The 26,851-nt window shown below is 34.5% G+C and overlaps 1 protein-coding gene across 1 annotated transcript; it reads left to right on the forward strand.

The window, feature by feature from the left end:
- The first annotated feature begins 3,266 nt into the window (after positions 1 to 3,266).
- LOC141672542 (zinc finger CCCH domain-containing protein 19-like) lies at positions 3,267 to 26,795 on the forward strand. The gene is made up of 10 exons (XM_074479162.1): positions 3,267 to 3,897; positions 3,988 to 4,067; positions 5,739 to 5,926; positions 20,440 to 21,361; positions 21,465 to 21,589; positions 21,902 to 21,961; positions 22,051 to 22,101; positions 23,906 to 23,976; positions 24,524 to 24,678; positions 24,766 to 26,795. Exons 1-10 carry the CDS (start codon positions 3,323 to 3,325, stop codon positions 26,691 to 26,693), a joined length of 4,155 nt encoding a protein of 1,384 aa, XP_074335263.1. The 5' UTR covers positions 3,267 to 3,322; the 3' UTR covers positions 26,694 to 26,795.
- The last annotated feature ends 56 nt before the right edge of the window (positions 26,796 to 26,851 follow it).

Genomic DNA, 26,851 nt, shown 5'->3' on the forward strand with positions numbered 1-26,851 from the left:
AAGAACAATAATATTCTTGCTTCTACAAAGATATAGAAATTAAATCACATACAATGATCTAACTTTTATTTGTCTAAGTATCTAATTAACGAATAACAATTATAGTGCGCTTTATGAATGTACAAGAGTTAAATCTGGCATTATAACGTTTCTTCGGTGAGAAGTTTAATGGATATTCAATAAGTTTGAGTTTCTTTGTATCTCTTTATTTCTAATTTTATCAGCTTTTGTTAGAGAAGAAGATAAACAGAGCAATCCAAGTTAATTGTCTTCTTCTGCTTTAAGTGTTGTCTTTATATCAATTTGAATTGCGTCGCCAAATGTTAACCAAGTAAAATAATTGATGGAATCAATAAGTATTGTTGCGTTGTTGTTAGTGGCGCCTAGAGGGATTTTCCATGCACTTAGAATCTTCAAGATGTATGCAAGTTGCGCCTTCTAGGAACCAAGGAAGATTTAGTTGCGCCTAGGTTAGACACGGAGGCTTCTTTGCCTTAGTTTTTTTACTCTACTTGCGCCTACTAGGGATTACTTGCACATAGAGGGAGCAAGTCTCTAGGAGAAAGTAGACTCTTGTACTTAGTTTCTTGAGGCTACTTGCGCCTACAAGGGCCAGTTCTACTTGGGCCTAGAGGGGGCAAAAGGAGTTTTACCTTAGTTTTTTTTGCTTGTTGTGACTCCAAGGGATAATGAAGAAGTCACTTGCGCCCAGAGTGTACCAATGTGCATTTTGACTTAGTTTTTGCTCTCATATCTTCCTTGTTGCTCCCAATAGGTCAATATCACTTCTAGTACTTAGTTTTTAAGTCATACTATAGGGCAGTGGCTCTTAAGAGAGTAGTCTTAGTGACTCCTACTATAAGATAGTGATCACTTTTACTTAGTGGATTTTCTTTTAGTATTTGAACACTTCAAACAGTGCTCTTCATTGACGCTTGAACATATAAATTAACTCCTTTCAGTGAGTATAATTTCAAGGTTACAGTTGTCTTCTTTAATCTTTGTCTTTACCCTGTCTTCGATTTTTCAGAGTCCTATACTTTGAACACTGTCTATATTCAATCAATACTAATATACTGAAATCTTCTGGCGACACTTTTACACTGAATCTTCAACAGTTCTGAAACCCTGAAAGTCTTTAAACTTTATTCTTCACTGAGGCATTAATATGTTAATGAACTTTTTTCACGGACCTGTAAACATACTTCAAAACTTCTTCGAATGTTTTGATTCTTTTTATTTGGCTTATCTTCATTTATTCCTGATTTCTTGTCTAAACATAATATTATTTACTTGTCATGTTCTAGTGTTGAGTTATTATGTCTACTGCTAATACAGCTTCGCATTCTCACCAATAACGTTAGTCTCGCTCCGCCTGACCCCGATACGATCCCCGTCCCGTTCAGATCGGGGATTCAGTGAATTCTTAAGGACGGGAAACGATGAAAGTTTTATAAAAATTTCAGGGATCGGGGCGGAGTCTAATATTAATATCTTCCTGACCCCGCTAATGTGTATGTGTGTGTATATATATATATAATAGGTTTTAAAATATTATTATATTTTTAAAATAATCTATACTTTCCTTGATCAATTTTTTATAATATAGTATAATATATATTCTTAATTTTTAATGTATCATTTCTTTATATTTGAAATCAATTTTAATATGCTTTGATGTTAAAAAATTGAGATATTATTAATAATTTTTTATATAATACGAATAAGTTTTGAATCATAACAAAATTATTAAAAAATACAGAATTATTATTTTTAATTAATTCCTGAATACAACGGGAATTCTCGTTCGGTCGGGGAGTGAAGAGGAAAAAAATCCCCGTTCAGGCTCGGGGGCGATGATAACAATTCCCGACCCCGAAACGGCCCAATGCATATCCTAGAAACAAACTTCAAATGTTTTTGTTATAATAATATATTTTGATTTTTTTAGCAATTGACTTACATACATTACAATAATTATCTAATCTCAAAATTTTTAATGATATTAGCGAGAATCAACCTCTACTAAAAAGGAAAACTCTCACCACTTAAATTATATAATCCAATTTTAACCGTATGTATGAAAAGAAAAAGAAGTAAGAAAATTCAGTCTTAAACTTTATGCCATCACATTTTTATTTATTTAAATTTAAGAGATGTAACTAAATTTATAAAAAATATATTATTCATTATTACGTAATTGTTATACAATCTAAAATAAAATTAAAATTATTTAAAATTATTTTTTAAAAGTACAAGTTTGTTCGAGATCATATTTTTGTATATATACATTCCCGTAACTCACACGCGCTTTTATCCTGGTATCCATTTTGCGTTGAAAAATTAACGTGGGTTACCTGCTCATTTGGATTCCGGTTTTTCTAAAACGCGGGCTATCGGCCGACCCGACCCGTGACCTTATTCGAACGTTCAAATTCTAGAGTGATTCACAGATACGAAAAACTGCTTTAAATATATATACAGCGTCCCATATTATGCGGTTTTTTTTTATTGAGGGTTAGGGTTTTGAAAAGCTTGGGTATGGAAGATGGATGAAAACGACTATAATCCTTTAAATAATTCTGGTGTAGAGAAACAACAACATAAACTGACGAATAAATGTGATGATATATTGTTTGATTTTAAAATGTGTGATTTTGATGATTTTAAGCTTTTTGAAGAAGAAAACGAGGCTTTGATTAGTGTGAATCAATTACAGAATCATGTGGGGGAGGAGACTTTAATGACCTTTGATTACGAGTTGAGTGAGTTAGTAGAGATTGGAGATGGTGTTATGGAGACTAAAGATGTTTTCGAAATCGAGGTGGATGCCAAAGGGGGAAATGTTGTAGAGGGGAAAGGTGTTTGCGAGATAGACACGGAGAGTAAAGGCATTGATGGGTTGGAGGGTGTTGTGTTGAAAAGTAATGATGTTTTTGAGATGGAGGTGAAAGTGAAAAATGAGGTAGAGGTGGGAGATGTGTACGCGATTGAGGCGGAGGTAAGAGTCCAAAGTGAAGGAGATGGTGGTGTGTTGAGGAGTAATGATGTTTCGGAGGTTGAGGTGGAGGTGAAAGGGAAAAATGAAGTAGAGGCGAAAGATGTTCACGAGAAAATTGAAGGTGGATTAGAGGTTATAAATGTGTTGAAAGTGGTAAATGAAAGTAATGTGAATGGTGATATGGAAGAGGTAGTGAAGTTAGAGGGTAAAGTTGTGTCGGAGAGTGAGATGGAAGATGTTTTGGGAACTGATTGTGAAACTCGGGTATCGGATAAAGATGTCAGTAAGGTTGATGATGAGGTTAAGGGAAAATGTGAGACTATGGGGACTAAATTGATGGCGGAGTCTGATGAAGTGGATAATGTAGGGGAGGAGAATGTGGAAATGGATATTTTTGTGGGTGAGTTGTTGAATGATGATGAGGTAATTGATGGGAAGCCTAAGGATAAGTTGGAAAATAGTTCCGGTTTAGTTGGTGTTGTTGATGATATGGCCATGGAGGACAAGAGTTTGGTAATGGCTTATAAAAATAAGGAAAACGATGATGAGATGGAGTCTGTTCCAGAGTTTAGTGATGAAGATATAATGGAAATTGCAAAAGGAGATGAAAGGGATGAATTTGAAAGAATGGTTTCTCAGCCAGATAGTGTTTCGCAGTTGGCTGAAGATGAGAGGGATAAAACAATGTTGGGAGACAATGATATTTCTACTGCTTACATTGAAATGGAGACGGGTATTGAAGCAAGCGATTCTACGAAGATCACTCAAAGGAAGCGGAAGAGAGGGAGGAATATTAACGCTGTAGCCAAAATTCAGATACGCAATGAACTTCCAGTTGAGGAGGATGTATGTTTTATATACTTTGATGGTGGGGACCTTGTACTGTGTGACCGAAAGTAAGTTGTGTTTGTATTTCAAATTGTTAGATTATAAAAATATGGTTCCTTTTTAGTGTTGTTTAATGAATGTTTCTCTTTTTTATTCAGGAACTGCCCTAAAGCATATCATCCTTCTTGTGTTAATCGTGATGAGAAATTCTTCCGAGCTAAGGGTCGTTGGAACTGTGGTGAGCGGCATTTTGATTCTTTTTGCATGTATATGTATAGAAAAATTCAAATGAAAGGTTATCCCTTTGCAACGCTGGAAGCCAACCCTCCTTGTCCTTGTAATAATACCTTTTAAGTTTTACTGTTGGAAAGAGCAATGCTATTATTGTGATAGGTGAAATTTAAGTAGTATATGAAGTCTGTGCACTTTGCAGATTGCCTTTGTTTATAGTCTAATAGTCTAATAGCAGTTATACAACATCACTGCTTTGAATATGTAAGTGTAACTTGCATAAATTATATGATCTGGTAAAGGACCACAACTTAGGCATAACTCATATTGTTTGATGGGTTTGAGTGTTAGCCAATACTTTGACCCTGATGCAGCTAAACTAATACTGTAGTTATTACCTTATGTAATGTCAAAACTTAAAACTAATAAATAGTTGAGTTAGTTGTAGTCATAAACTATTACTACACATGGAAAGTACACATTGTGTCTACTAATGATTTACGAATCTTATAATTGAAAATTATACATGGCTGTTAACTATTGGCTAGAACAAGATAAAGAGCTGAATAGAAATAGAGTGAAAAGAGGGATGGAAAAAAAAGTCGCCCTATAAAGATGGTGTGCCATTTATGAAGTCTCTAAGTTACAAACTAACACAAAGCTTCTTCTTTAAATCCATCCCAAATACTTTTAATAAAAACAGATATAGATGAATAGTTCAGCTTTAAACAAATAGATCTGTTTTGGAACATGCTAAAATTCCTACCTTTTTTAGTACCAGGACATCATGTTGGCATGCTGAAAATGTAGTAGTTTAATACTTCAATTTTTGATATTGACTAATATAGCTGTATGTTTCGACCCAAGGGTCTAAACACATTGTTACCAGTAGGATCTGTGAACAAACCAAATGATTAAACTTCAAGGGGATGATTTGACCTTCAAAATCATCAGATTCATTGGAAACAATATTTGAACCCCGCAATCGGGGGTTAAGGTGACCATTTTTATTTGTTATAAAAATAACAGCCTGAACTTGTACCTAGGTAGTCCATAATATAATTGATCATTAAAATATTAAAAAGATCAAGTTTATTCTAGGAGTAGAAGTAAGACGATCAGTAAAGAAAAGCAAGGGGAATTGTTAATAATGAGGATTATTATATTAAAGAGTGGTAAATTTGTTCACAAAATACTTCTTATTGTTATCAAGGTGTAGAAATTAGGAACTTCTGTAATTAGCCAGTCATCATTCCCTAGTTTATTAAAATTATAATTAAGAATATTTCAAAACTAGGATAATTATGCAAGTAGTTATAATGCACTTGGAAGTTGGGAAATAGTTTTGGTTTTTAAGATTGCTTTTGCTTCAAGTTCGTCTAAATTTATCATAAATACTATTGTAGACCCCATTTGGAAAGCATTGGAGATTATCGTGAATTATTGAATTACAACTTGATTGTCATATTAGGAATAATGCTTTAGTTAAGCCTCAAATTCAGAACCCTTGGGCATCTTTTGTGCTAAATGTGAAAGGGATTAATAAGAAGAAAGGCAACTCACTGGTTTAGTTTGTTTCCATGGCATCTTATCTCTTATCTAACTAAATGATTTGCATTTGCATGATTTCAGTTTTCAATATAAATTTTGTTGATGGATTTTTACTCCAAATGTTTAGGTTGGCACCAGTGCAGCCATAAAAATTATCAAAAAATTGCATACTATATGTGTTATACCTGTACCTTCTCTTTGTGCAAGGGATGTGTTAAGGATGCTGTTATCTTATGTGTTAGAGGAAACAAAGGCTTTTGTGAAGGTTGCATAAAAATTGTGATGATGATTGAAGATACTGCAAAACAAAATCAGGTATATATTTGTCTTCATGACCTCTATTTTCATTGGAAGTTGCGATAAGAGACTTGAGGAATATTTTCAAGAAAGGACCTAAATGTTTTCAATAGATGTGAATTTGAATTGAGATTTGTATTGTGTTTTTTCTATTCATTATAATATTGTTAGATACTTATATGCTATTTGTTAGGTCCCAATGTGTTTGTAGAAGGGGGGGTTGAATACAAACAGTACCGAATAATCGAATTAAATGCGGAATAAAAAATGTGAAACAAAATTCAAGTTAAATAAAAATATTATTAAACTTGAAAGGTGTTACAACAACTGTATCGATTACAAGGAATTAATCTCAAATTAATTATCACAAATCTAGAATAAATTCGACATGAACTTTTTCTATTTTTGTAATAAAAAGATTCAAATGCTAAACGCAATTTGAGATTAAGTTCTAGGGATTTTGATCCGCTAGATTGTTACACAAGAACAAGATAAAGATTTCTAGTTTATTGGATTTAACTTTACAATCTAGAAATTGATCTTGAATAAAGCAGATGAAAATGAAATATTTGTTGCGGCTGTTTTGTTCTTGTTTTTGACTTGTGTATTGGATGATATATGCTTTCTGCTGCTTCTTTTTCTTTTTAATTCATTCAACAGAATTGAATTGAACTGGAATGACAATCCTGAGCTCAGCAAGACTTTCGGTATGACAATCAAATGAACTAGCAAGACTATCAGAATGAACTAGCAAGACAATCCTCTTAGCTGCTAGGACATTCGGTGAGACTATTGAAAATGGCCTAGCATGACAATCGGTATGACAATCCTGATTGTCATGCTAGTTCATTTTCAATTGTCTTGCTGATTTAATGCAGATTTTAATCCAATTAAAATTCTGAATAACCTTAATATTAATTCAGAATTAATTAATCAATTAATTCAATTAATCAATAAATTAATCTTTGCAGATATAATTTATTTTCTTAATTAAATTATATGACTTAATTAATTAATAGAGAATTAATACTAATCTTGAGCAGCAACCATTCTTCTGAAGATCTTCTGAAAATCACTGAAATATATGAATCAATTCCACCACTTCAATGTTGACACTCGATGTACTGTCTGGTTCATGAGTGACTAACTTCCGTGACGTTTCTTCATGTCTTGACTTTGACAATTTGATTTTCTTCAGATTAAATCCTTGTAATTAATGATACTCTGACGAGATCTCTGTCACTTGATTAAATCCACACTCTTGATTTATATCACTGAGGCATGATCAATTTCTTGAACTTCTTCCAGTAAATTAATTCCTCAAGTCTGTAGATGAACCTTGTTTCTGAATCCTTTGACAGATATTACTCTGTGAGATCTCTTTTGACGGTAGATCCACTATTTACTTATTACATTCTTATTTGAGTTGAGTTGAATCCTCGAATATACAAATAGGCTATGACATATGACTTACAATCTCCCCCTATTTGTTTGTTAGACAATAACACACAAATACCTAGAGGATAACTCAACTAACAAATAAGAAAAAGATATAAACAGAAATGCAAAGTAAATAGCAGAAAAGTTCTGGATAACATTTAACCTTTTCCAGATTCCAAATAGATGTTCCTCTAGACTGAACATATCTTCAAGTAGTTCCATCTTCATTTGTACAACCAGATTTCCTGTTGAGAAGCCCATATCTCTCTTGCTTCTCCCCCTATAAGAATCAACTGATTAAAGAAGATCACCTTCGTTTACTACCTCTCCCGTACAATAGGATCCGCAGATAAAAACCAATGGTACTCCCCTTTTGAAAATAGCTTCTTCCCTTACTAGAAAATCACCTTGTATTTACCACCTCTCCCGTACAATAGGATCCGTAGTTACAAACAATAATGGTGTGGTGTAGTGTACATATGATCTTTTTCTTCCTCCCTGCTATTTCTCCCCCTTAGTTGAGGAATCCTCCAAACTATTACTTAAGCTTTTATCTCCCCCTTAAAGAAGGAATGTATGCCATCGTCTGAAGGAGTTCTCATATTTCACTTGGTTGGAAAAGAAATAACAAGAAGTTTCTCTTTCTTCCTCACTGTGAGTGTATGATTCTGTTTAGTGTACCTCACATGTGTTTCACTCTTCTCTCCACTCGTGTTTACACTCATTCTCACAAGTGTATCACTCTTCTCTCATAGCTCCATAATCCAGCTGTACCTGCAAGGAAAATCACCTTAGCCATCCTTAAGGAGGTCACAGGTGGTGCAATGGGAGTTCGCAAATCCCCATCCTTGTTAAACTCGTCAGATGAATCTGAGTCATAATCTACAAGTTCTAGTTTCCCTTTTAGGGTTCCAGATTTGAATTCTGGGAAGGTAAACAATGATCCAACGAATTTAGCATAAAGATCAAAGTTCCCTTCTAATGTCTGTGAAGACATTTCCTTGTGACTCATCTGGTAATATCTGAATCATTGTCAACAAGTTGCCGATCTGCGCCTATGTCAGATCCACTATCCGCAGATGCATCCAGGGGATTTAAGCCTGGGGAGGTAGACACTGACCACTGACATATGGCTTTTGGATCAGTATCCTCTCCTAACACCTATAAAGGCAATTGGTCCATTAACGAACCTTGAACAATCGAATCTGACCTTAAAATGGTCGAAACTCTTGTTTCCGTCAACTCATCCTTTGTGTGTGTAACCTTTCCTTGTGCATTAAGAATTGTTTATATTTGAGGTGGTGACACTACATAGGATACCTTGGCCGACAGGCAAATTTCAATAGACGCACCCTGTTGAGAGAATGAATCTAGTAACTGTTTTTGTGCCTTTTCAACCATTACATCTTTTTGAGAAGATGTATGGGGGTTAGCAGTTGTCTCGGTTTAAATACTACTCATCTTTGTAGGAGACAGAGCTACTGGGTTGACTACAGAACCTTCCTTATATGGTGCACTAAGGCACTATCTCCCTCACGCTTATTCATACTACATTTAGTGGTAAGAGAGTGTTGGTTGGTTCTGTTTTTGTGTTTGTCTTTACAGTCTGGGATAGACGTTGTGGGTTTTCAACCTCATGACTGTCAATAAAAGAAAGTCATTGGAGACTGAACCTGTAACACAGAATATATGGCACTATAGAGATAAAATGTATTTAAGATTTATAATGAATGAAAATTATACATTTAATCTTTTGAGAGTAATGATGTACAATAGTGATTTCAAAGGATTTTACATGAAATAAGAAATCACTAATGTAGAAAGAAGTTTGATTTTGTTTTTTAATATGAATGAGTTTTTGATAAAACATTGATCACTTAGGGTAAAGTCTAAGTATTAATTCTCATTCATGTCAAAAGCTTACAAATATCTGCAACATAATGTTAACAACATATCATTGACCGATACTTGTCAAATACTTTAGATACTAATTGTTATGTTGCATAATATTTAAAATAAAATAAAAATAAAATAAAAAAAATAAAAAAAATAATACAATACAAATAATAATAATAAAAACAAATATCAATGAATTAAATACCAAATATCTATCAACAAGATATCAGCATTCAATTTCATATATCATACAATATTTACAATTATATAAAAAATACAAATAAAAACTTATATAAATACATCAAAAATATAGAAACTATTTACAAGTTCAAGATAACATTACCAGCTTGCAAATAGCCATATCCCTCGGATAAACCTTTGCTGTTATCTCCAAAGGTAACCAGGGGGCCAGCTTTCTCAATCCACATTTGATAGCAGGGCTCTATCTCCGGTCATATGTCTTGATGATCCACTGTCAAGAATCCACACTTCCGGTTTCACCTGTTTTAATGCCCTGCAACACAAATGGATTAACCCTTCTTCGGAACCCAAACTTGGTTGGGCCCGGCATACTTGTAGAACTGTCCTTTGTCAGGCAAAACAACATTTTTAATCTTAATTGTCTCAACTTTCTCAATGACTGAACATTTGACCTTGTAAACAGCCTTAACAAATTTATGTTTAAGCCTAGGCACAAATGTCTCCTTTCTAGCCTTAGAAGGACTAGCAGTTTTAGACCTATCATGCTTCTTGTTATTCACATGCTGACGAGGAGTAGTCTTATCATTAGAAACATGCTTACCATTAAAATAAGCATACATAATATTAAAAGCACAAGACATACAATTAGAAACACCACATGCTTTATGAGAGTGATTAACAGCAGGCAATTTATGCATGGTAGACATGGCATTTTTGTTATCCAACTCATGTGTGTCTGAGTTAGTCTCAGTTGCTTTCACAACTTTGACTGGAACTTTCGACACACTTGACTTGGAAACAACCTTCTCATTAGCAAGATCTTCAGCACGTATTTCTTCTTGAATAACAGAAGAGGTCGCATCAAATGGTTCAGCAATTGATGGTTTATAGAGGGGTTCATCAACACCCTTAAGCACATGTGGTACTTCCCTCCCTTTAGCACAGACACGAGGAGGGGAGTTTATGCCTAATTCTCCAATAGCAACATTGTAATCATAACCTATTCCAGATGTTTGATTAACAGATTGCTTACTGTAGAACTCTTTAGCCTTCGAACAAGAATTGAAGTAGGCTCTAACCTTAGTCTCAAGACCGGTGATCTTGTCTTTGAGAATAGTTTCGAGTTTTCTATAACAGTCAACTCTATTCTCTAGAAAAGATACTTGTTCTTTTAATTTTTCTTGATTAATGTGCACAAGTTTTAATTCATTGACCTCTTTCTCAAGGTCTGTGATCTGTAAACTTAACAGTTCATTATCACGACGTGCACAATCTAAGTTACCTCTTAGATGATAAACCATTTCAGCATCAGAAAGTTTTACCTCTATTCTTGACGATGAAGCTTTTCCATCAATAGCCATAAGAGCAAGATTTCCTTCATCTTCATCTTCACTGTCAGTATCATCCCAGCTTATTCCCTTTGCCAGATAAGCCCTTTCAGAGTTCTTTCTTACTTGCTTTGGCTTCCTACATTCTGTGGCAAAGTGTCCCAACTCATTGCAGTTATAGCATCTAATGGTGCTCCGATCAACCATCCCTGTTTTGTATCCACCACTGCTGGTGTTAGAAGATGAAGATCCACCTTTCTGGAATTTGTTGTAGTTGGACTTGTACTTAAGCTTGGGATTCCTCTTGAATCTGACATGGGAGAATCTCTTGACAATTTGGACCATTGACTCGTCTTCCAATTGCTCCAGCTCTTCCAAAGAATAAAAATCATCACTTGATTGATTTGTAGTAGGAGGATCATATTTTGCTACTAACATATTTTCCTCAGCCTTGGAACACTGTACCATTCTCTCCAATTGTTGAGATTGCTGTTGTTGTTGACCTTTAGCTACAAGTGCAGTAGATGTGCTGACCATTCTATCCTTCCCGTAGACTTCCTTCTGTTGAATCTGCTCCAACTCATAGGTTTTTAACACTCCATAGAGCCTGTCCAAAGAAATCTCACTCAGATCTCTAGCTTCTCTAATGGCAGTGATTCTATGTTCAAGATGAGTTGGCAGTGTTAAAAGGAACTTTTTGTTGACCTCCCTGATTGAATAAAATTTTCCATTTATGTTCAGGTTGTTGATCAACGCATTGTACCTCTCAAACACTTCAGTAATTCCTTCTCCTGGATTTGATTTAAAATGTTCATACTCAGAGGTTAGGATCTCCAACTTGTTCTCCCTAACTTCCTCTGTGCCTTCATTAATCACCTCAATAGTTTCCCACATGTGTTTGGAATTTTTACAGTTCATCACATGTCTGTTCATCAAGGGATCAAGGGAATCAATTAATATTAATTGAAGGCTGGCATCCAAGGAGGCTTCTTCCTTCTCAGCAGGAGTAAAATCTTCAGGCTCTTTTAGATAGGTTCTAGCTTTGGTAATCACAACATCATCTACTATCACCTCTGGTTCAATAATCATCGGAGTTTTTAGACCCTTCTTTAACAAGTTCAGATATTTGGGATTTGCAACTTGTAAAAATAATAGCATCTTCTTCTTCCACATGATATAATTTTCTTTATCAAATAGTGGAATTTTAACGGTTCCAACTTTTTCTAAAGTCATTATGAATTTTTTAAATAAATAAAAATTCAAGGAGTTGAAAAATCACAAAAGTCTAGGATCTTGATTTGTTCGTTAATCAGAAGGCTCTGATACCAATTGTTAGGTCCCAATGTATTTGTAGAAGGGGGGGTTGAATACAAACAGTACCGAATAATCGAATTAAATGCGGAATAAAAAATGTGAAACAAAATTCAAGTTAAATAAAAATATTATTAAACTTGAAAGGTGTTACAACAACTGTATCGATTACAAGGAATTAATCTCAAATTAATTATCACAAATCTAGAATAAATTCGACATGAACTTTTTCTATTTTTGTAATAAAAAGATTCAAATGCTAAACGCAATTTGAGATTAAGTTCTAGGGATTTTGATCCGCTAGATTGTTACACAAGAACAAGATAAAGATTTCTAATTGATTGGATTTAACTTTACAATCTAGAAATTGATCTTGAATAAAGCAGATGAAAATGAAATATTTGCTGCGGCTGCTGTGTTCTTGTTTTTGACTTGTGTATTGGATGATATATGTTTTCTGCTGCTTCTTTTTCTTTTTAATTCATTCAACAGAATTGAATTGAACTGGAATGACAATCTTGAGCTCAGCAAGACTTTCTGTATGACAATCAAATGAACTAGCAAGACTATCAGAATGAACTAGCAAGACTATCAGAATGAACTAGCAAGACAATCCTCTTAGCTGCTAGGACATTCGGTGAGACTATTGAAAATGTCCTAGCATGACAATCGGTATGACAATCCTGATTGTCATGCTCGTTTATTTTCAATTGTCTTGCTGATTTAATGCAGATTTTAATCCAATTAAAATTCTGAAAAACCTTAATATTAATTCAGAATTAATTAATCAATTAATTCAATTAATCAATAAATTAATCTTTGCAGATATAATTTATTTTCTTAATTAAATTATATGACTTAATTAATTAATAGAGAATTAATACTAATCTTGAGCAGCAACCATTCTTCTGAAGATCTTCTGAAAATCACTGAAATATATGAATCAATTCCACCACTTCAATGTTGACACTCGATGTACTGTCTGGTTCATGAGTGACTAACTTCCGTGACGTTTCTTCATGTCTTGACTTTGACACTTTGATTTTCTTCAGATTAAATCCTTGTAATTAATGATACTCTGACGAGATCTCTGTCACTTGATTTAATCCACACTCTTGATTTATATCACTGAGGAATGATCAATTTCTTGAACTTCTTCCAGTGAATTAATTCCTCAAGTCTGTAGATGAACCTTGTTTCTGAATCCTTTGACAGATATTACTCTTTGAGATCTCTTTTGACGGTAGATCCACTATTTATTTATTACATTCTTATTTGAGTTGAGTTGAATCCTCGAATATACAAATAGGCTATTACATATGACTTACACTATTACTTGCTCAGTTGGTCATAGTTTTTTCTATGTTTTAGACGCCACCGATATTTTAGTATTAGTATTTGGCAAAAACAATATTTTAGTATGAGTAGTTGGGTTGTACAGATGGGCTGCTATTTCTGGTTTTTTATTTCTGTCTAGATATTTATTTTGATTTTGACTAGTTCAGAGAGAAATGAAATTTATTAATTTTTTAATGTCCTTTTTGATATGGTATGATTTCTGTCTTTAGATATTTATTTTGATTTTGACTAGTTCAGTGACGAATGGAATTTATTATTTTTTGTCCTTTTGATATGGTATCTGCCACCTTTGAGTCTTGGGGACACATTTCTTGCTTATTGAACAGAAGTATTAGTGGTTTGATGTGTAATGCATCTTTCCATGGGCATGATGACCAACTGCTAACTATAAATGATGTTGTACATCCTAATGTTGTCAATATTATTTTTTTGAAGTTCTCCATTCCAAATATTGTAAACAAGTGTTTAACCCGTGCAAAGCAGGGCTGCTTATAAACTAGTTCAAAGTAATAACAAAAAATTTAAAAATGTATTACATTAGTATAATCATTGAAAAGGTAAGATATAATGTTAGTTATATCGATAAGTTAATATATACTAGCTTAAAACTTGTGCGAAGCACGGATACACAGATTTTTTTTTAATATTATACTATTTTTTTTTAAATATTGAATTCAATTCTTAATTTTTTTCATTTAAAACTTTAAATGATATGACTTCATAATAATTATATTAGTAGACTTATATGTTCATAACTTTTTAGAATATTTAAACTTATTTAAAGTGATAACATTGGTAAGGGGTTTGTTATTATAACAAAATTATTATTTTATTGAGGGTAAAAATATAATGTCTCCATTATGTTTGGACCGTAAAAAATATTATTATAGCATGGTGATTACTTAATCGATTAACTATAATTTTATAAAAGATATTTGAAAAAGACAATATTATTGATTGAACGATATAGTTTTATTGATAAGTTTATGTGTATTTTAAAAAAAATATTATTTACGTTTTAATTGAAATTTGATTTTTTAGTTCACAGGATACAAATTATACTTAATCTAATATTAATTTGATTATATCTTGGATCACTGATTTACAATATTTTATTTTAGCCCGATGTTCAATACACCGACCAAATTAAACTAATTATTTTTAGTTTAATTTTTATTTTTAAATCTGGATTAATAAGATAATTTTGTTTTAGACCGAATAATTAGTATATATGATTTTATTTTCATTGGTCGAATTATATTTTTATTTTAGTTTTGTGTTAGTCTGAATCAATTGTATAATATATTTTTTTATCCTTGATAAATAAAATATATTATTTTGTATATCCAAGTTCATTAGTATAATTTTTTTAGGAGGATGGATAGTATTATTGTTTTATCTTAACCTGATTCACATAATATATCAACTAAATCTTAATAAATATATTTAGTTTGCCTAAATTTAATTTAGTCTGAATTAAAAAATTAGAATAATATAGAATTCGATATTAATTAAAATATGAATTGGTATAAAAAGTTGAATTTAATATAAATTATAATGATATAGAGTTCGATATAAATAGAATTGAAATTGGTAAAGTAATAGAGTAAGTTGACTTCGATATCAATTATAAATAGAATTGATCAACCCAATAATTAGAATTAGAATAATTAAGTGAGGGTAATTAAGTAATTTCAGCAAGTACCGATGGACTACCAAATTTTTAATGTTTTGTCTATTATAATATAATATAGATACTTTTTCATGATTGAAAAAAGAATTATAATTGAAAATTTAAAAGGGTCGTGCCTCGTGCACAAGGTTCCCTCCGGCATTAGAAGGGTTTTGAGGAAGGATAGATGTTCTCAGTCTAACACTTGTACTTTTTCGTTATTAAATATATGAATTATTATAAGAATGATTAAGTATATAAGAACAAGTGATAAAAATAAATGATTACTGACAAAAATGTGTGAAAATTCTTATTTCTTTCAATAAAAATGTTATACAACAAGCTCCTGTATTTATAAGTATAGCAGAGCTAATTAGAGCTACAAATCAGCCGGCAGATCCCACTAAATCTGCCTGGAAATCAGCCTACAAAATCCCCTATAATCAGCCTATCATATCCCATAATATCAGCCTATATCAAGCCTAATACAGCTGGTACAAGTCAGAGATTTACAGCTAATAAATAACAGTTATATACATATTAATCACCTAGTAAATAACACCTATAATTCACAGGAATGATGATTATATTGACACCCTCCCTCAAATTCAGCATCAATTTGCCACTAAGAAACTTGTGCCGTTGATGCGTCAAAGCTTTTGTGAATACATCAGCTGTTTGAAGATTAGTACCAACATGAGGAAGTTCAATAATACCACGAGTAAATGCATCTCTAATATAATGGCAATCAACTTCGATGTGTTTCGTTCGTTCATGATATACTGGGTTGGAAGCGATCTGAATGGCACTTTTATTATCAGCATGGAGTGAAGTAGGATTAATTTGAGAAGCTCCAAGCTCAGAAAGAAGTCCATGTAACCATACAATTTCTGAACAAGCTGCAAACATGGCTCTATATTCGGCCTCAGTGGAAGATTTTGAGACATGATCTTGCTTTTTACACTTCCAAGAGATCAAGGCATCTCCGAGGAAAGTACACTATCCGGTTGTAGATCTTCTAGTATTCGGACATCCAGCCCAATCAGCATCACTATATGCTTACAACTGAAGATAAGAATTTTTTGGAAAAAATAGACCACGTGTAGGTGACCCAATTAAATAGCGAATGATACACTTCACTGCAACAAAATGAAGATGTCGAGGTGATTGCATAAATCTGCTAACTATATGGACAACATATGAGATATCAGGCCTGGTAATAGTTAGATAGATAAGGCTACCAACCAATTGTCTATATAAATAAGGATTAGACAAAAGCTCCCCTTCATCTTTTCGATATTTAACATTCACTTCCAAGCCTCCTTTAAACCAGCCAACTCAATAAGATCTTTGACATATTTATGTTGATTTAAGTATACACCTCGATCTCGAGAATGAACTTCTAGACCCAAAAAATATTTAAGATCCCCAAGATCCTTCATTTGAAACATACGATGCAACATATTTTTGAGTTTTGATATAAGGACAGTGTCACTACCCGTGATGATTATATCATCTACATAGACCAGAAGAAAGACCGTACCTGCTAGTGTCTTATGAAAGAAGAGAGATGAATCATATTGGCTTTGTGTAAAAGAGAAGTTGATGAGAGTATTGCGAAACTTATCAGACCATTCTCTCGGGGACTGTCACAACCCATAAAAAGTGCGCCTTAACCTGCAAACTTTATTTGGAGATATCCATGTCATACCATATGGAAGTTTCATGTAAATTTCCTCTTTAAGATCCCCATTTAAGAAAACATTTTTGACATCCATCTGATGTAAATGCCAAGATTTAGAGGAAGCAACAACAAGCATTGTTCTTACGGTGGTCATTTTAGCCACTGGTGCAAATGACTCTTCATAGTTGATACCATATTCTTGTTTATTTCCAAGTGCAACCAATCGAGCTTTGTATCGATCTAGTGAGCCATCAGACTTCAGTTTCATACTATAAACCGACTTACTACCGATTGGTTTGACATTTGAAGGCAAGGAAACGATGTCCCAAGTATGATTTTCTGCAAGAGCTTGAAGTTTTGTCTCCATTGCTTGTTGCCAACACTCATGTTCCATTGCCTGTTTATAACAAGTGGGAATAGAGATGGGAGATAAAGTACTGGACATGGTTACTGGATTTGTAAAACCATACATGTCGGGAGGTTTTGAATTTCTAGAGCTTCTCCAAACAGGAGGTGGATCATTGGAAGTAACAGGATCAGGTGCGTTTGAAAGAGTCGTAGGAGCCATAGTGGGAGACGTGCGTCTATTATAAATATGACCTGGTTTAAATCTTTGTGTTGGGGTTGATGACTCGGGAAAATGAGACAATATAGCTATTGATGGGAGATGATAAGTCATTTGTGTGCTAAAAAATGGCTGATTTTCAAAGAAAATTACATTTCTAGACACACGAATTCGACGGGTATTATGATCATACAATGAAAACCTTTTTGGGTGCCACCGTATCCTAAGAAAGCATATTTGACAGATTGTGCAGTAAGTTTATTCCTTTCATGTGGCTGAAGATGAACAAAACAAACACATCCAAAAATATGAAGATTAGAATAATCTGGTTCATCTTTATATAAACGAAGGTAAGGAGATTCATTCTTTAAGGTGGGAAACGGTAATCTGTTTATCAAATAAACAACGGTGGACAGAGCTTCACACCAAAATTGAGGTGGAACACAAGACTCAAATGAGGATAGTTCGAACGACATCAAGAAGATGACGATTCTTTCTCTCAGCCACACCATTTTGTTGTGGAGTTGATGGACAAGATCGTTGTGATATGATTTCATGATTTTGAAGGAATGATTGAAATTCGTTTGATGTATATTCAGCACCCGAATCAGATTGCAAAATTTTAATTTTGTAGAAAATTATATTTCGATTAAAGCATGGAAAGTTTTAAATGCATTAAAGACCTCGCTTTTATATCAAAGAAAATATACCCAAGTATAACGAGAGAAATCGTCAATGAAAGTTACAAAATACTTGTAATGTTCATGAGATATTACTGGTGAAATACCCCATACATCAGTATGCACAAGTTCGAAAACTTTGGTGGTGTGAGATTTATGTAATGGAAAAGGAAGTGTTTTGCTTTTACCAAGTTTGCAATATGAACAATGAATATTGTCTTTATTCGAAGAATTCAAAGCTTTATTCCCGAGCAAACCAGATTTAAGTAAGATACTAAGAACATGAGAATTTGGATGTCCTACCCGTTTATGCCACACTTGATTATTACAATCAGCGGCATTACAAGAGACATATTTTGACACTGGAGAAGGTGATGGGAGTAAAGGAAAGAGACGTCCCACTTTAGGCCCCTTCGTGATCATCTCCCCTGATACTTGATCTTACATAAAACAACCAGAATTTGTAAACTGAACCGTACAATTGTTATCAACTAACTGGCCAACAGATATAAGATTAGTAGACAACTTTGGGGACACAAAAACTGTATTCAGAGAGGATGAAATATCACCAACAGCAGTTATAGGTAAAGAGTTACCATCAGCGGTTTGAATATGAAGATCCCCTATATACTTTTGAACATTATTTAGGGGTACTGTTGTGCTAGTCATGTGATTTGAAGCAGCAGAATCAAAATACCAAGGCTTATGAGCAGAATTTTTGTTATCTGAAATTCCTAAAGTTGAAAATGCATTAACTATCATCTGCTGGATCATTTCAGGAGTAACAGAGGACTGACCAAAGTTAGAAGCATTTGAGGATCCAACTGAGACATTGTAGGCAGTTTTAGACTTCCTTTGTGGCCGGATTGGATAATCTTTAATGATGTGCCCTGCTTTCTTGCAATAATTGCAAAACTTTTTACTGCAATTAGTAGCAACATGTCCAAATCCTTTGCAACTGTAGCATTGGATATTACTCATATCTCTTCCACCTCTATGTTTTCCTTGGGCAGCATATGCAACAGGAATTGGAGAAGAGTTTTGTACTTTCTGATCGATGAAAGTTTGTGTCACGAGCCGTTGTTCTTCCCGAAAAAGCTCACCTATGCAAATATCAATTGAAGGAACTGGGTTTCTATTCATTAGGTTGGACCTCACTGGTTCAAAATCTCCCCGTAGTTTCATTAAGAGTTGATCACGTTTGCTCGTCTCATATACACTTTGGACAGCAGCCAGTCCGTCAGCAGGAACACTCTCATACCCAATATCAGTGTATTCATTCCATAAATTATGAAAAGAAGAATAAAACTCTTGAATCGTCAAGCTTCCTTGACTGAGTTGTCCCAACTCAAGCTCTAGTTGAAAACGACGGGCAGCGTTGCTTTGGTTGTAAACTTTCTTCAAGTAACCCCACATATCTTTAGAAGTCTTTTAAGGTCTAAGATTGAGAATCATGGAGGGTTCCATACTCCGAAGAATCCAAGACATAATTTGAGCATCCTTCAACTTCCATTTCGCAAGTTCCTCTTCTTTGGTGTCGGGTGCAGAAACCGTTCCAGAAACCGTTCCATCAACGTAGCCCCATAATTCTTTTCCCTTGACAAGAATTTCAAATTGGAAAGACCAAGCAGAGTAGTTCTTCCCATTAAAACGAACAAGAAAGTTGTTAGATTGCTCTAATGACATGATTCGAAATGAAACAAGAACCAAGAGATGAATTCCAAGAAGGTCAGACTAAAAAAAAAAAAGAAAACACTGATTATGAAGTAGGACAAGAAGTGCAGAAGCAGATTTTAAATAATCAGCTCTGATACCATGACAAAAATGTGTGAAAATGCTTATTTCTTTCAATAAAAATGTTATTCAACAAGCTCCTGTATTTATAGGTACAGCAGAGCTAATTAGAGCTACAAATCAGCCGGCGGATCCCACTAAATCTGCCTGGAAATCAGCCTACAAAATCCCCTATAATCAGCCTATCATATCCCATAATATCAGCCTATATCAAGCCTAATACAGCTCGTACAAGTCAGAGATTTACAGCTAATAAATAACAGGTATATACATACTAATCACTTAGTAAATAACACATATAATTCACAGTAATTCACAGCAATGATGATTATATTGACAATTACTAGTTAGTACAACTTAAACTGAAAACTTATACATTCCATAAAGTGAACTGTCGAGTAATGATATCCATATTCGTGTTTTGACATGAATATTTAGAGTAGCATAATTTGCAATTGTTAGATGTATAATTTTATCTGTTTAATCATTAATCCGGCGTAGAAATGACAAACAGCAGCATTCCCAGTTGAAAATCACGCTTCTAATTGCAGCATGTTTAAATGTCCGTCTGTTGATTTTCTTGTGTTTTTTGTTTAAGCAGGAACAAATAGATTTTGATGACAAATCTTGTTGGGAGTATCTTTTCAAGGATTATTGGATAGATCTCAAAAATAAGCTGTCCATTTCTCCTATTGAAATTGCTCAGGCTAAAAGTCCTTGGAAAGTATCTGATATAGGCACAGGAAAAAATAAGTCTCCTTGTGAGCTGCATGACATGAAGAATGGTGGTGGTTTTTGTACTGATAATGCATCTGATAACCCTGAAGCAAGTAAACCTAAGAAGGGAAAGTACAAGAATCATCCGAAGTCTCGTTCTAAGAAAGTTGAGTTGACAGGTGAAGCAGTATCAGTTGATTCTGAAGGAAGTTCTACACCTAAAAGCACTGAGTGGGCGTCAAAAGATCTCCTGGAATTGGTCATGCACATGAGAGACGGGGATATAACTGTTTTATCTCAGTTCGATGTTCAGGCTCTACTCCTCGAATACATAAAAAGAAATAAACTTCATGATTCTCGTCAAAAAAGTCAAATCATTTGTGATGCTAGGCTTGAAAAAATATTTGGCAAAGCATGTGTAGGGCATTTTGAAATGTTAAAACAGCTTGAATCTCATTTCTTAATAAAGGAGCATACACAGATTGATGATGTCCAGGGGAGTGTTGTCGATACTGAAACAAGCCAACTGGATGCTGATGGAAATGCTGAATCTCTAACAAAGAATGGGAAATATAGGAAACGTAAACCACTAAAGAAAGGTGGTTTTGGACGTCAGTCTAATCTTGATGATTATGCAGCAATAGATATCCACAACATTAGCTTAATATATATAAGACGAAAGTTGATGGAGGGTCTACTAGAGGATATTGAAACCTTTAATGACAAGGTTGTTGGTACTTTTGTTAGGATAAGGATTTCTGGTAGTAATCAGAATCAAGACGTTTATAGGCTAGTACAAGTCAAAGGTGACTATCTTTTGCTATTTTCACTTACTCGGTGCAGGGTTGTGCACATTAAGTATTGTAAGATACGGGAACGTAAATATTTTGCTATTGGTTTTACATGCAGGTGTGAGCAAAGTAGATGACTATTATAAAGTTGGTAAACGGACAACTAATCTCATGCTAGAAATAGTAAATCTTAAAACTGAGGTTATATCGATCGATAGAATTTCAAATCAGGGGTTTACTGAGGTGAGCAAGATAATAAGAATCTGAACCTTACCAACATATTAAAGCCTTCCTTGATATCCAACACAAACACAGCCCTTCTAAAGATTTTATTTGTCGTTTCAAGGATGATGAATCTTGTTTGTTTTTATGTTGTATTTAAATACTGTGGTCACCACATTACTGAGGGATTGTTTTATTACTAGAACCTTCATAGCTGAGCTATGACATCAAAACTGCCCTTCTTTCGAATAATGAAACTATTCTTTTTTGTGATTTATTGCGATTTGTGTTAGCACATGAATAGCTAATGTGTTTCTTTTTTTAATTTCGTAGGATGAATGCAGACATTTACGCCAGAGTATAAAATGTGGACTTATCGATCTGCTGACTGTGGTAAATATGCCCACGGGGCCCATTTCTATTTATAATTTTACACATATAATTGTATTATTCTAGAAATTATTTTCTATGTTTGCTTGTAGGGAGTCATGCTAGACAAGGCCATGCAAATTCAGGTAGCAAGAGTAAATGATGTAAGTGTTGCTTGTTTGAACTATTGATTTCCTTTGACCTTAATGAAGCATAAAAAAGTAAGCAGAGTTCTAATTATCTACATGCACTAAGAATTATCCTTGTTTTCATGAAACGGAAAGTTGAAATGCTACAAAATATAAGCAAGTAATATTAGCAGTTCAGCACAATTCTCCTCAAGGATGCACCTGCATGTGACCTTGTTTATCTGGAATCCGTGGGGACAGTTTTTTTTACAGTACTGTGCCTTATAATACATGTGCTGCTTTACTACCTCTGGGCTCTGACAGGGTAAGTCAAAGATGATTACATTGTTTTGAAAATCTGGACATATGCACCTGAAGTGCATAAATAGAGTACATTATGGCTGAAACTGTAGAATGCATGAATGGAGGACATTGTGGCTGGAACTATAAATTGCATATTGTGAAATTATCACGATTTTCGAAGGGTGTTTTTACCCTCTCTCTTTTTTAAACAACCAAACCCCAACCTTTATGTATGGTTGATTATTTTGTGTAATTATCTAATATATTATGTTATATTTCGTAGTGTCTGGAGTCAGACCTTTGACCATTGATAGAATTAAGAAACAACTTTTTAGTTTTTTCTTAATTGTTTGTAGCGGTCAAGAATCAAATATTGGACCTTTTAGGAGAAGATCTTACTTACGCTTATTACATACACTATAATGTCATATAATATTGAGAATATGTCAGTTGCAAACCTTTTAATTCTCCCATGTGTGCAACATTGCAACTGTTCAAAGAGGTGGACGAGATTACTTTTTTCCACTTTACATAAATTCAAACAGAAGAACAGTACAGATGGCGTAATGTTTCTGTTTCTTTGACTCATCCCTCCAGATTCTTTGAAGGTCCTTTATACTTTTTGACCTTCAGATAAGAATTTAATAAGACTTTCTAAGAGATAAGAATGATGGTTGTGGCATTCAGCCTTTTGTGGATTCACATATAGGCTACTCCGGATTGTGGTTAATTTTCGTTTTTTGAAAGAGAAAATGAAGAATTAAGTAAAGTATGCTATTAGTGTTCGTTTTTACTGGTGGGCTGCTTTTATATCGTAGGTGACTAATTTCTTGTTTGTGTTGATCTTTTTTTCCCGCTGAATAGTTATTCTGTATATAATATAAGAATAATGGAATCTGACTGATAGAAAATATGTTTGAGGCAAAAGTATTTCTTCCCTGAAACATTTTATGTTTACTCCTTTGTAGCTTGTACCGTCTACTTGTCTGAACTGGTAACACATAATTGTTGAGCTCTGTGACATGGTCCTGTTTGCCTGCTATATATTTTGAGTTGATATTTTAAACTCCATCATTATCCCTCTCTTGTTTTTTATTACTGTTATCTTTTTTTTTTTTTTGACGAAATGCAAATATATATTACTCAAACTTATCGGCCAACAAAGTATCCATCATTTCAATAGGAACAGACCTCCTATCGAACACTCGATCTGGGAAAGAACATGACTCCCTCGCTAAATAGTGAGCAGCCATGTTAGCAGATCGTCTAATAAAAAACAATTCAATGTTTAAATCACGAAGTATCCTACGACACTCCATAATAATGCTACCAAAAGAGGAGTTCAAACGAACATTACTTCTAATAGCCTGGACTATTGTTAAACAGTCCGTTTCTAGCACTACCTCCCTCCACTCAATTGCCTGCACCCAGCTTAAAGCTTCTTTTACTGTTATCTTTATTAGTTTTGTTCTTTTAATACATTATACATACCTGCACTTTATTTTAATACTAAAGATGTATAATGTTTATGATCCAGTGGCTTGAATCAGAAATGCTGCGGCTCACTCATCTTCGTGATAGAGCAAGTGATTTAGGCAATAAGAAAAAATATATGTTAATTTTATGTTTCGTTCTGTCTCTGGGTTTTTCTTCTTCTTTGAACTTTGTAAGCAATCATTATGGATAAGTTATATACACATGCCTATGGCAACACAGGTGATTTGTCCCTCTCAATTCTTTATATTTGAGAGGGATGGTTCGACACACATTTTAAAACTCATATATAGTATAGTTTCATAAATTATTTAAAAAAAATATTCTGTATAAAAATTCAATATTCAAATTTTTATTGAGAAAAAGAAAATTTTAAGAATAAGTTATGGAACTATACTTTATATACGCCTTAAGATGCGTGCCGAACAGGAGGGGACGGAGGTAGTATTTAATTCTTACTGTTGACCAGCGAGTCATGCCTCTCCCGTGCTTTGATGAGATTTCTTATTGAAGTTTATTCATTGTTAATTGATAGAAGATAATAGTAACTCTTGAAAAAGGGGTTAAGTTGGTAAAGACTAAAGACAGTTTGTTTAATAGTAAAACGCCCTGTCGTAAGTGATTTATATCTGAATTGTTTTAATCCTCAACTGATTATTACGCTCAGAGAGTGCGTGGAGGGTTTACAGCTTCTGAGGAGACCTGAAGAGCGTAAGCGCAGATTAGAAGATATTCCTGAGATACATGCAGACCCAAAGATGGACCCTAACTTTAAGTTTGAAAATAATGATAGTGAAATTGACAGTAATAAACAAGGTTTGCTTCTCACCTATCTGTCTATAATATAAACACTATTATTTAGTAGTCCTTCTATAATTACAAAAAAGTCTTTTGTTTGTTCAGAAATGTCTACGAGGGATAAAGGCTCTGGTTTTAGCAGGAGAGGAAGGGAGCCAATATCTCCAGGAAGTGGTGACGTGGATGATTCCTGGAGTGGTGACAGGAATAATTCTAGTAAGAATGGAGAAATTGATAGAAACTTGTCAATGAAAACTCTTGCAAATAAGGTTGAAGGTGCTCCTCTTGATATCAATATATCTACTGATAACTCATTGAATCATGGAAGAGGCAGCCAGACAGAAAAACTTAATATTTTGGAGAATCCAACTTTAGCTGCAAGTTCTGAAGCTCTTGGTTTCAATAGTACATCTACTGCTAGCTCTGATTCATTCTCTCATGTACAACCACAAAATTCTCCAGCAGCTCTGACATCTCCATCCGGTACATCTGCTATGAACATCAATGAAAAAATTAAAATGTGGCATTATGGGGATCCACAGAAAAAAGTTCAAGGCCCATTTTCTATGTTTCGGTTACGTAAATGGAGCAATACTGGATACTTCCCTGCTGATCTCAGAATATGGAGTAGTTCTGGAATTAAAGACGATTCTTTGCTTTTGACTGATGTATTAGAAGGAAAGTTTAATCTTGCATCGAAGAATTGCGCTCTGGCTTCAAATGAGGTCCCGGTACTTTCTGCGGACAAGGCAGATCCTAATTATAGTGGAAGGAACAACTGGGTAAACCCACATTCGTCCACTCCTAAACAAAGTTCTGCTAGAGAAGCGACTCATATTGCTGATGTTTCCCTACCTGGAAGCATCGATTTGCATTTAACTGCTGCAGCAACCCCAGATAGCACTAGAACTTTAAAGCTGGTTTCTGAGAACAGTTATTCAAATTCTGCTTTTGATGCATCTCCTAACCCTGAACAGGGTAATTTCGCAGTCTCAACAAACTCTCTTAACAATGCTCAGTCAACTGCATCTGCTCAAATAAATGGAGTACAGAGTGTCAGCCATCCATTTATTGATCCCGAAACTAATGGAAACATTGTTAATCTTGTCAGTGGTCAAAACCCTGCTTCTGGAACTCAGGGTTGGGGTAGTTCCCCAGCCCAGATCTCAGAAGCAAATTCCTTAAATCAAGCATCCAATCAGCATCCGGCTTACACTCAGTGGGATGGTGTTCCATCAACTCCTGTTCAGAATCTAGCTACAAATTTTGCAATGCAAGATGTCTCACAGCTGCCAAACCCTTGGAGGCCTCCGTCTGAAAGTAATCAATCTATCAGCCAGCCTAATGTACAGTGGGAAATGGGAATCGCTGACAATAGTGCTCCTGCTCAGAACTTGCAACCAGAAAATCTTATTTCTACTACAGGTTCAGTGCAGGTAATTCCAAGAATGGGACGGATAGGACCTAATCCAAGCATAAACTGGGTGGCTTCTGTTCAAGGGCCACTGCCTGTGAATATGAATGCATGTGGGGTTGTGTCTTCTGGAACTTCAGGAGCTGGTTTTCAAGGGGTAGTACCTGGAAATGTAAATCCAGGCTGGGTTGCTCAATCTGGAAATGCTGGCGGCAGTATGCAAATGGTTGGTCCAACGAATGCGAATCAATGGTGGTTTCCTAATATGACACCAAATGCTCAAGGGACAGTAGCGCCCACCTCGAATCTAGGACCTAATGTTCAGGGCAAAATACCAGGAAATGCAAATTCGGGGCGGTCGGCAGGATCAGGAAATGCAAATCAGAGTTGGAGTTCACTAGTAGGGAGTCAAGGAAACAATAGCAGAGCATATCAGCGCAATGGGAATAAATTCTCAGGTCAAAAGGATCAGGGCTCTCAACGTCGCAGGAATTGGAACCAAAAGTCGTCATATAGAGGTGGAGGTTCTACATATGGTTCTAGAGGAATATGCTATGTGTTCCAGGAAACTGGGCATTGTAGGAGAGGTGACTCTTGCAAATTCAGACATTCATCGTGAAATTCCATTGTTTGAAATAGAGATTATGTACATTGAAGATTAGCCGCCGGGTTCAACCCTTTTTGCCATAGGTTTTCTGTTTTACAGATTTAAAACTGTGCAGTTTAGCAGCAACCCTATTTGCTTCTTTTGGTGCTTGGTTCAAAGCCGAAGATATT

Source organism: Apium graveolens, chromosome 7 (genome assembly GCF_009905375.1).
Source record: "Apium graveolens cultivar Ventura chromosome 7, ASM990537v1, whole genome shotgun sequence".
Classification (NCBI taxonomy): domain Eukaryota; kingdom Viridiplantae; phylum Streptophyta; class Magnoliopsida; order Apiales; family Apiaceae; genus Apium; species Apium graveolens.